This window comes from Fimicolochytrium jonesii (genome assembly GCF_025526975.1).
Source record: "Fimicolochytrium jonesii strain JEL569 chromosome Unknown EV422scaffold_27, whole genome shotgun sequence".
Classification (NCBI taxonomy): domain Eukaryota; kingdom Fungi; phylum Chytridiomycota; class Chytridiomycetes; order Spizellomycetales; family Powellomycetaceae; genus Fimicolochytrium; species Fimicolochytrium jonesii.
Window position 1 is genome coordinate 331,036 of NW_026515694.1, and position 10,607 is coordinate 341,642.

The window sequence follows — 10,607 nt, forward strand, 5'->3', positions numbered from 1 at the left end:
GACCGAAAAGCGTGAGACAATAAGCCTGGACATTCCATCGATTGATGAACTCCGATCGCACCAACACGTTGTCCCGGGAAGCTCGGCAGTGGATCCAGATGAGAGCAAAACCTTCGAGGATGCGGGCGCCAGTCATGCATCCAATAGCATGATTGTAGGAAGATGGTCGTCAAATGGGCCTCAGGATCGACGCTTTTCGTACCCTATCTACCGGTTCCACGTAGAAAGAACGGACAGCAACGCTGGAATCTTGTGGCAAGCCACCAAGCTTGTGGCCCCTGAACTGGAAGTCCCGGGCATCCTGGAAATAGATGCCAATTCTTTGAGTGTACAAAACAAGCACCTCGAGCCCGTCAAGGAACATCCGGTCCTCATTTCGAACTCCATGCACCCTTACACCGATGAGGAGCTCAAGATTCTCGCACGTATTGAATCTCGATTTGCATTCCTTCCAAATCCGAGATTCCACATAAAACGGCGTTTCATGAAACGAACTGCTTCTGAAACAAGGGAGATATCGGTATTCAAACCTCCTGGAATAGATAGAAAATGGCTCTCGAAGGAGAGAAGTCAGTGTCTGGTTGCCGCAGGTTCTAAAGCTGCCGAAGATGGGAGACACATGACGGATTCTCCCATTCTCTCCATGCCTGCTACGGTCTTCTTCACGGATTACGCACCAGGAAACGTTTATGAGAAAGAAGTGATTATCAAAAACGTATCTAGTCAATCACGCCGCTTTCGCCTGAGTGCGCCGCCACCTTATACTCGATCACCTGTGTTTGCGATCAGTCTGATTTCCGCACCTGCCGATCATGGAATCAACGGACTAGTTGCGCCCGGGATGAGCTTGCGGTATCGGGTCTCTTTTAAGCCGACTTCACTGGCTACTTGTCGGGAAAGCTTCATTGTTTCGACTGAAACAGGGAACATATTTACGATTCCTTTCATTGCGCAAAGAGAGCCCCCGTCGCTGACTTTACCGGGCATCTTGGACTTCGGCCCAAGTCGAGCGGGGTTTGCAAATCTGCGAGTTTGGGAAGTAAAAAATGAAGGAGGACCAGGCCGATTCCTTATTGTTCCGGAGCACGTAAAAGTGGACCCTTTCACCGTATTCGATGCTATGGGCGATATGGAAAAGTACGGAAGCACCACAAGTTCTCTGTTCGAAATTTTCCCCACGTTCTTGTGTCTCAAGAAGGGAGAAACATGTCAGCTCATTGTTCGCTACTCTCCTCCGGGTTTGAATCCGGAAGAGTTTCCTCAGGGTAGATCGGATGAGTCTCTGTTCAAGTTGGTGTGTGACAACTGCATCGTGACAGACATGCCCCTGAGAGGCATGGCTCAGAACCCCCGCCTGAAAGTCAAGAAGATCGAATGCGCCGACGAGGTCATTGAGGCGGAAGGCGCAACGATTGGAAATCTTCTCAACTATGACGCCTACATCCCTTTCGGAGCACAGAATCTGCAAGCGACGACGACATACTCGGTAACTATTCACAACGAGTCAATGATACGTTTGCCCTATTCCTGGGACGTATTTGATGTACCCCCCGACAAGATGAGCGCGAGCGACCTGCTCCATGGAAACTCTGAGTTCCAGGTTATCCCCTCAAGAGGGTGGCTGGCCCCTCACGAGGACACGGTTTTCAAGATTGCCTTCACGCCGGAAACGTTCAAGTGCTTTGACGTTGTTTGTGCTCTGCACCTGCTGCACAGCGATCGGCGGAAGACGGTCAGTCCCAAATCCAGTCAGGACGCCCGCAAGCGAAGTTATGGCTCAGCTCTGTGGCTGCGATGCACAAGTCAAAGCGTTCCTTTCCGCGTACACATCACCCCGGAAATACTTCAGGTGCCGGACACACTCTTCACAGGGTCGACATACACAGCGGATTTTCACATCACTAACGAAAGTGCATCTCCGATTACTTTTTCATGGGAGGTGGAAGATGTGAATGAGAATACCATGCATATCGGTGTCTCCCCGGCTTCAGGGGTCCTGAATGCAGCAGCTTGTGCGAAAGCTAAGATGCAATTCATAGGACTCTTCCCTGGCACAGTAAAGGGAACTCTGGCTTGCAAAATTGCCAATGGACCTACGGTGCGGATACCAGTGATTGCCGAAGTGGCACTGGCGCCGGGAGCCTTGAATTTTGCGCTGCCTGTCGTTGATTTTGGTCTTATGCGACTAGGATCCTCGAAGAAGATCGATGTGCCTCTGGTCAGCCGTGCACCGATACCCTTGCAATGGCGCGCGAGAGTTTATAGGCACAGTCCTGAGAAAAAGCAGAATGACTGCTATATGTCTTACGAACCATCCCAGGGGCTACTTGCACCAAACTCCACACAAATCATCAGTATGACATGTGTACCCACATGGTATCAGGACTTGCGTGCAGTGTTGGAGTGTGTCGTTGTCGACGACGGGGAGCCTATCGTGCCCTTGTCAGTAGAACGCAACTTCTCCGCGGCAACCAGCAAAACCCAGCCCGTGGCGGAGAGCTTCTCTGGGAGGAGCGTGGCAGTGGGGGCCGTTGAGATCAGAGCTCAAGCTCAGACACCCAAAGCAAAAATCCTCTGTCCTCACAATGCGCTGTCGGGATTCGTCGGCGTACCATGCGAGTATCAAGTCACTATCGAGAATGAATCCCTTCTGGCAGCCGGATTCAAATGGATCGGGTTGCAATCTTCCGAATGCAGCGTGTCCTTCGAACCGCAAACGGGCTGCATTCCGGGCGGTCAATCGGTGGACATCAAAGTGCGAGTCGTCGCACACATTGTTGGCGAACTGAATAAAACATTCGCGTGCCAGATCGATGGAATGGTCGAGTCGGATGGTGTCGTCGAAATCACTATGGACCTTGAAGTTTTTGGTATCAATCTGACTTTCCATATCCAATCTTCAGAACCTGTTTTAGCTGCTGTCTCAGAAGATGCTTTAGGTTCTCTGTCGTTCGACTTCGGCATGGACTGTCCGATATTCGCGGAGCGCCATAGCACATTGACTATACACAACCGCTCTGCGATCAGCGCCCCTTTCCAAGTGGCCGTACAGAAATACAGGGCAACCAATCCACCTGAGGGGCCTCTCGGTCAGCAGGATGGAGATGGGCGGAGCCTCAAATCGGGCGTCGGGCAAGCTACTGGTCAACTCAGTGGATCGAACCCCCTCCTGCCGCTAAGCTACGACGAGCCTCTAGGGTTCAGTTCGAAAACCGGTGTACAATACATCTCGGAAATCAAAGAAGTCAGGCGGCTGATCAAACGAATGGATGAATTGCTACGTGAGGGTCGCGGGGCGGCATTTCATTCCTCGCCGACCAACGGAACAATCGGACCATGGGGCACCGTTCAGATTCGCGTTACATCCTACAATAATCTTGTGGGCCTCTACGAAGACAATCTCATGTGCGACGTGAGAGGCTGGCCGTCCCTATCGATTCCCATTCGGCTGGGCGTTGTGGGACTTCCGGTTCGATTTTTTGGGGCTCATCTGGTCGCAAAGCCAAAGAATTCCGTTGACGTGCTCCCGCGCGTGAACTTTGGAACACGCCTGAATAGCCTTACATTCGGTAGTACGGATGGCGTTCGACTCTATCCATACCCGCGAAGCGATATGACGGACGATCAGATGCAGGAGCTGATTGACACGGAAGCCTATAGCAAAGTTATCAACATCGAGAACCAGACGCCACGGGACATGAAGTTCAGCTGGATACTGTACATCAAGCATACGCCAGGAGGAACCGGTGTATCTCCATCGATCGAAGAGATCATTAGTCCAGAGAACAGGCTGGACCCTGATCAATTGAGCACCTTCGGTGTTTATCCAGCCACTCTGGTTCTTCCCGCATTCAGATCCACGTCGATTCGAATCTTCTTCCGAAGTGCTACGGTGGGGGCTTCCGATTGTCTTTTGGTTGCAGATGTCGGATATATCCAAAAAGGCGGAGCGCCACTATACGGGCATGGTCGGAAGGAATCTACACGTTATCCCGCCACCGATTCCTCGTTCCCGGCCAGTTATTTGAAGTCCATGGCTTGTGTTCATATCCAGGGTCGTGCTATCGAGCAGTGGAGTAACTCCGGCAATGGGGGAGACCAACTCATTTCCACACATGTCGAGGATTCTTGATAACCTAAGAGCACTGTTTTCCGTGTATCTATATAATGTACATACGTCTTCTTGGGACCGTTAACAAAGCTACATACAAATGTACTATATGAGGCTGCATTTCAGAATCTACAGAAGCTCCGCAAAAGTTCCGACGAATTCGTATTTAGATGCTCTGATTGCATGATATTAGCTGTTCGTTTGAAGGACAACGACGCTTGCGAGGACAAAACGTGAACTAGGTAAGTAAACTTACGGATTTAGACATTATGCGGACCCAATCTTCAAAGTTGATTTCGCCGTCACCATCAGCATCACATTCGCTCAGCATTAGTTGTAGTTCCATGTCCGTTGGTTCCTCTCCTAATTCTTTTGCTATTCTCTGTTGTCCTCATTAACGCTTACATGAGCGAATCCTATCTGCTGATCACGATGGACATTACCTTCAAATCCTTAACCCCAAACTTCCCACGCTGCTCCCCATCAAAAATATTGAAGCTCTGTTTCATGTGTTCCCTGCTGTCCTTCTCGCTCTACTCGGCCTCTCGGAATAAGAATAGGTTGAGAGAAATCAAACGTAACGTCGCATGTACCATTTTTACTGCCATCAATCTCAAAAATTCCTCGAAATCCAGGGTTGCAGCCCCTCCAGTGTCAAAGGTCGCTGCTAACTGCTCAGCTGAAGTGCTATTTCAATATCATTGGTTATAAGGCGGACGAGACTCGAGAGCTACGCCTTACCTTCACCGGGTCGAGGATCTAGCCCAAGTGCGCGCATGAGAATTTGAAGTTCTGTGACGTCTACGTCACCAGAGCCATCCGTGTCGAACAGATTGAAAACATCTCGAATGGCTGGGGTGACGAAGAACTCCGGAGGTTAGGAATAGTTGCGTATCGTATTGGGCCAGTGATGTTGCATTTGAGTACCTTGCTTTTGCTCAAATGTTAGCTCCACCCTCTTCCTTGTTGCATTTGCTATAATTTGCTTCTTGTTCTCGGAAGGAAGCTGGACACTTCCAGCAGTACTCGCAGCGTAACTTTCTCCCAAGTGGGAGTCGATAGAATTCATCCCGCTGATGCGACTCAACTTTGTACTGCTCAAAGTGAAGGTAGATCCAGCGACTGTCTCTTGCTCATCGCAGACAGGGAGCAGTGCAGAGGATGGTGGTCGTTGTTGCCGTATTTGAGCACCTGATGTTGTACGATTGAGCTGGGATGGTATTTCGCAGATTTCCCCCAACTTCGGCCGGGACAACGCCGCAAGGATGGACCCTCTTCGAGACATGTTGTATTGTGTGAAGCTCCGTGAAGGTCGTGAAGGTGTTCCGGAAGAGAATAGCGGCAGGAACTGCGCTGCGCGTTTTCCAGAAGTTACCGTGGCCCTTGCCCTTTATGCAAAACTTGGTGGCTATCGCATTCATGCACCTTCCTGCAGGGAGACGTCCGGGCCAGCGTACAATACGTATATGATGTCGGCCCTTCGTTGCGAAAATCTGACAGCGCGTTTTTCGCGACTTTGACAGTGGGAAAATATCGGTTGAACTTGCGGGTGACCCTCGCCGTGGCCGACGTCCCAAACATCAACCTGCAAGCATGATGCGACAAGCCTCCCTCTTCAACGACAACATTAGTGTCAGTCCGGCATCAGCCCGCTCGCAGTCGAAAGGCCAGCATTCCCATCACCCGCGGCGGCGTGAGCATTCCTCCGCCTACTCAACAATAATGGCAGCAGGTGCAGCAAAGCCAAATGCACCTTTGGCAAACAATAAACTACGTCCGCTCTCCGGCGGCGCATCCACCGGTGTGCATTTGACTTCTTCTCAGATTGGCACTCTAGATCAAAAGCAGATACCGCGCCTAACATTCAAAGTTGCGCCATTCAGCAACTTTTCGCCTCTCTCCGGATATGACTCCTCCATTCCGAGTGCCATAGTACAACAACCCACTCAGAACGAGTTCATTCAGTCGATGTGGGGCGCATTCGATGCCATGCCGGACGCCCAGAGGAATAGTCTCCTCCGTGGACTCGTCGCCAGATGTGGAGAAAGTCAGGTCGACTCAATATGCACATGGCTGAACCTCAAGCTGGGGGATGCAGCTACCGGTCTTGCTCAGGTATATATCTACCAAAAGTGCATATCTCCCTCAACAGCATCCCGGTAGTCAAGAGGAGGCCCTAACCAAGTTTCAAACTCTATAACAGATGCCCACCGTACATCCCGAAATCCTTCCCAGCAAATATTCGATCGGCAGAGGCAAGAAACCGCCTGGTATTGCGCATCCCGATGTCCCAGCGAAGGATGCTGGAATGCAAAGAGGAGGAATCAACTTGAACTTGTACTCCAAGCTGCTACACACCTCAGAAGATAACATAGTGCAGGCCGCGCAGCCCTGTGGGAGACAAGGGGAGAGATCAAGGAAAGCGGTGGGATTCAAAGCGCCGGCGCATCCTCCCGAGACCAAGTCCTCGAATTCGGACGGTGCTCTTATGAGCTACTTGAGCTCCCGAGTCCGCAATCTTCATCAGATCATGGAAACACTCGCTCAAACCGTTTCGGAAGGCGCAGATGTTGAGACTGCACTGATACGCATATATGAACGGGCTCAAGCGACAGTCTGCGCAGCGCAAGCGACATTGTATGTCATAGACCAGGCCTCCAATGAAGCGAAAGTGATCGAAAGCACATGGAGAGATCAGCCTAAACGTCAACAAGCCGGCGGTGTGAGTGAATTAGTGTCAATGACACCGAGAACCCGAACACCAGCGTCAAGGCCAGGAACGACGGCGCCTCATCCAGATCGGATCCCTGTTCAGAGGCTCTATGCAGGGTCTACTCTCCTCAATTACGAGGTGGTCAATCTGTACAACGTCAAATCAACTTACGATCATACATCCGCTAACAACGCGGCGACAGGAACTACATCCGACTCCAATACCTTCTCGGAAAACGAAATACTCGATCCTGCGTACGATAAACTTGACGTACAATGTATACTGACAGTCCCGATCTTATCGACCAAGGCGCTGGCCGGAGTCCACTTTCCGGGTAGTCCCGGTGGTTTAGTCGGTATTATCGAGCTCATCAATAAGACTGGGGCAGACACGCCACCATTTTTCACAACGGAGGATGAATTTGTAGCAAAGACGCTGGCGAGTGTGGCGACGATGTTCATGGTGAACACAGGAGGCACGGAGCAACTTGTCGTTCACCAAACGGCGGACCTGAAGACTCTGCTGGATAATGCCTCAGTCATGACTTCCGATGCCGATCTCAATGGTTAGCACCACCATTTCCCCGAGCCTTTTCGGAATGGGACAAATGATTTACGATTATGCAAAACAGACTTGATGCCCGTGATTATGCACACTGTGAAGGATCTCCTGCAGGCGGAACGGTGCTCCTTATTTCTTTTGGATCGAGATAAGGAGGAGCTTTGGACATCAGTCGCGCAAGGAACGCAAGAGATCAGAATTCCGATGAATAAAGGCATCGCTGGTAAGCACGCGACCGTGGATATCCCGACGGCAGCGTTCTCCATGACACAAGGACGGTGGAGTTAAAGACAGAATTCTACCGTTGGATCTTCCGGAATGAACACTGAGACATGTCGTGTCATCTATCCTGACAGGCTATGTTGCGACGACAGGAAAGATTCTGAATATACCAAATGGTACGCATGCATAAATTCCATGCCAGCTAGACTCATGGATTACTCATTCTATTTCGATTTGTGAACATAGCGTACAAAGACGGGCGATTCAATCGAGAGATTGACCTAAAAACCGGATTTCATACGCGCAACATATTGTGCATGCCCATGCGCAGTAGCGGGAGGGGGAACCAGGTCATTGGAGTTATACAAATCATAAACAAGCTCCCTGATCCTTCCGTATTCGGAAAGGAAGATGAGCTACTGCTTGGGAGCTTCTCAGCATTAGGTATGCCCCGAGTGCATCATCTGAAGAACTGGGGAGAGGCAAGATGTTGCGTACATTGGAACTGAGATTTTCCTTTGCTTCGTCCTGATCAGCCGGTGGGATGCTCGACAAAACAATGGCCATGAAGGCGATGCAAATAAAGATCCAGATGTTGTTAGCTCAGAGAGATGCTTTGATCAAAGGTGCAGAATGCAATCCTCTGACGATCATCATGCTTGATCTCAACGGGAAATTGGTGAGAGAAGATATCACGCATCGTCTCAGACATACATGCGCCCTCTCCCGCTCGTGGCTCACCTTGTTGAATGGATTCCGTACTATATTTGGACTTGAAACTCGATTTTCGAGACTATCAGGTATCGATAAATCACCACGAAACCCTCTCACTGGCGGACATGAGCGTTCTGAATCTCTCCACATACGATACATGGCTCGGAGACAACTCAGAGCTGATCGATGACATTCGATCTGTTTACGAGACGGGGAACCCGGCATATGGGGCACGCTATCCATTCTTGCCGCCCGTTTCCTACGATGAGGACGATGATGAAAGCAACCGGACAATTTTGTTGGATTACACTATTGCTAAGGCAGAGTCGGATTCGGTCGGCGTTGTTGTCGTCATCGAACTTGTTGGCGAGGAGAGGTCATTGATTGAATCCCTTACACGGTATGTTTGCTTCGTATGGCGCACAACAGTGTCTCCCGACATACGACTGAAAGTTGACTGTCTCCCCAATCTTACATGTCACTTCGATCCCCAGATATCTTCCTTACGATGTTGCAAGGCAAACCTTGAGCGGTAATCGATCGGCTTTGAAAGGGAAGGAACAGCAAGCGTCAGTCCTGTCGATTGAAGTACAAGAAGGTATGTGATGTTCGTAGCTGTTCAAGAATAAGACGAGGGATGCGACGACACTGACCATCAAAGCCTTGCAGTTGATCGAGGCGTAGACTCGAGCGTTATTTCGACATTGAGTGCGTACACGCAACCCGTCATAGATGAGGTGGAAGATGGGAATGGTTCGTCGCCTTCTTGCCGTAAGGTGATCTGAGCAACCCTGATCTTGACGCTCATTTTCTCCTTGCAGGGCTTCTCTCATCGATTACAGCGACGAGCGCGACCGCAGTTTTCGGAGCGCCGTTTGGGGAGACGGCCTCCGTCAACGCCGTTGCATCAGTCACTTCGGCCCTGAAAATCATATCACGTGTTCAGGAAGTACATAAAGCTTCCATGCAGCCTGTGAACACGGGCGTGCTGCTGCCGCATTCGCTTTCGCAGCAGCTTCCAAGAGGCAGCATATTTGGTCAGCTCTCAGATCGACAAGGAATGGAACGAGCACCGAGCAATCTGATGACAGCCAAAGCGAGCGTTGTTGCACGCAACACCTCCGCAAAGGAGAGAAGTGCCAGAGCTATTCCGCCGTTGAAGATGGGTTTGGTGATCGCTACGGACAGTGTCGTCACGGGATGCGTAGGCAAGCCACCTAGATTGGAGTATCTATTGGTTGGCGGTATGGTGGCTTTTCATTGTTGGGCTCTGTCTCTGATTCGCTAGATTTATCGAGTTTACTTTACAGATGGTGTCAAAACCGCAAACGCATTACATGAGCTGACGAAAGTCTACATGAGTACTGTCCTGCCTCCGGCCAGTGCAATCGACAACAACGCCCCACCTCCAGTTGCTCTTGTGGCACAACAAGCACGGATGTCAGCTGCTATGCCCTTACAGCAACCATCGTCCTCCTTTGCACAGTCTGTGGGGTTCGCTTCTCAAGTCAGCGTGCCTGATCAGCCGAGCGGTTCTGCACCAACTTTGATCATATGCGACAGAACGAAGCAGTTGGTAACTGGGCATTTTCACATCAGAGAGCTGGACGCGGTGTATTTGCCAGACCGCCGTCAACCTGATGGTCCTCCTGAAAACAACGCCTTCTCGGTCAAGCTCCCATCAAGCAGTGAACTGACGGAGAAACCCAAAGCGATGCTCATTCATCAGGTCCTAGCCCCCTCTGATGCACGATTGGAGCAAAGCACTTTGACGGTAAGTCCACCCGTCTACCGATGCGATGTTCAACGTCTTGTTTCCCTTGCGACTTTTCAATTCTACTCTTCATTCTCGAATGGACTCTGGACCAAACCTTCTCTGTTTTAGGCTCTCATTTGCTATGAGCTTGGGCTATCCGAGTACAGGGCTCAAAACTTTTCTGGGGCTTTGCACCATTTTCGGAAGGCCATTGCCCTTACCGGAGACGCCCCATCTACAGTCATGGGAGAACGGTGCAGGCTGATAATTGATGGCGCCGTTGTCGTGCCCGAGAACTGGGACGGTGTGTGGGTGTGGAACTAAACCCTTCCGTAGCTGTTACAGAGGGAAGGGGAGCTGAGGGGATACTGTACTGTACCTATTGTGCATCGGTCTTATTCTTATGTGTACCAATCCCTTGGCAAAATGTTTGTCAGGCAATAGCGAGCGAGCATCGTCGGGGCAAAACAGTTCCGCGCTGTCGATGTCCGTCAGTCATGCCACCGCGTTGTTACGTAGCATGTTAGTAA

The 10,607-nt window shown here is 50.7% G+C and overlaps 3 protein-coding genes across 3 annotated transcripts; 2 read left to right on the forward strand and 1 right to left on the reverse strand.

Annotated features, from left to right (window-relative positions):
- Positions 1-403: 403 nt before the first annotated feature.
- On the forward strand, positions 404-4,069 carry EV422DRAFT_484644 (uncharacterized protein; the record flags this gene model as incomplete). Its single annotated transcript, XM_053067357.1, has 1 exon — positions 404-4,069. A coding segment is annotated over one exon (3,666 nt), but the record flags the coding sequence as incomplete, so codon positions are not given.
- Positions 4,070-4,349: 280 nt separating this feature from the next.
- On the reverse strand, positions 4,350-5,180 carry EV422DRAFT_499952 (centrin-1; the record flags this gene model as incomplete). Its single annotated transcript, XM_053068112.1, has 5 exons — positions 4,350-4,493; positions 4,555-4,644; positions 4,705-4,790; positions 4,853-4,963; positions 5,039-5,180. The coding sequence occupies 5 exons, from the start codon at positions 5,178-5,180 to the stop codon at positions 4,350-4,352; spliced, it is 573 nt and encodes a 190-aa protein (XP_052922564.1).
- Positions 5,181-5,647: 467 nt separating this feature from the next.
- EV422DRAFT_622547 (uncharacterized protein) lies at positions 5,648-10,539 on the forward strand. Its single transcript, XM_053074174.1, has 12 exons — positions 5,648-6,226; positions 6,315-7,389; positions 7,456-7,608; positions 7,742-7,783; positions 7,854-8,051; positions 8,144-8,286; positions 8,408-8,721; positions 8,816-8,919; positions 8,991-9,074; positions 9,143-9,565; positions 9,632-10,095; positions 10,207-10,539. The coding sequence occupies exons 1-12, from the start codon at positions 5,705-5,707 to the stop codon at positions 10,399-10,401; spliced, it is 3,717 nt and encodes a 1,238-aa protein (XP_052922565.1). The 5' UTR covers positions 5,648-5,704; the 3' UTR covers positions 10,402-10,539.
- The last annotated feature ends 68 nt before the right edge of the window (positions 10,540-10,607 follow it).

Coding starts and splice junctions, on each gene's coding strand:
- EV422DRAFT_622547 (XM_053074174.1), top strand. CDS start 5,705: ATGATGCGACAAGCCTCCCTCTTCAACGACAACATTAGTGTCAGTCCG. Junction 7,609..7,741: donor GATGAATAAAGGCATCGCTG/GTAAGCACGCGA, acceptor CTATCCTGACAG/GCTATGTTGCGACGACAGGA. Junction 10,096..10,206: donor TGGAGCAAAGCACTTTGACG/GTAAGTCCACCC, acceptor TCTCTGTTTTAG/GCTCTCATTTGCTATGAGCT.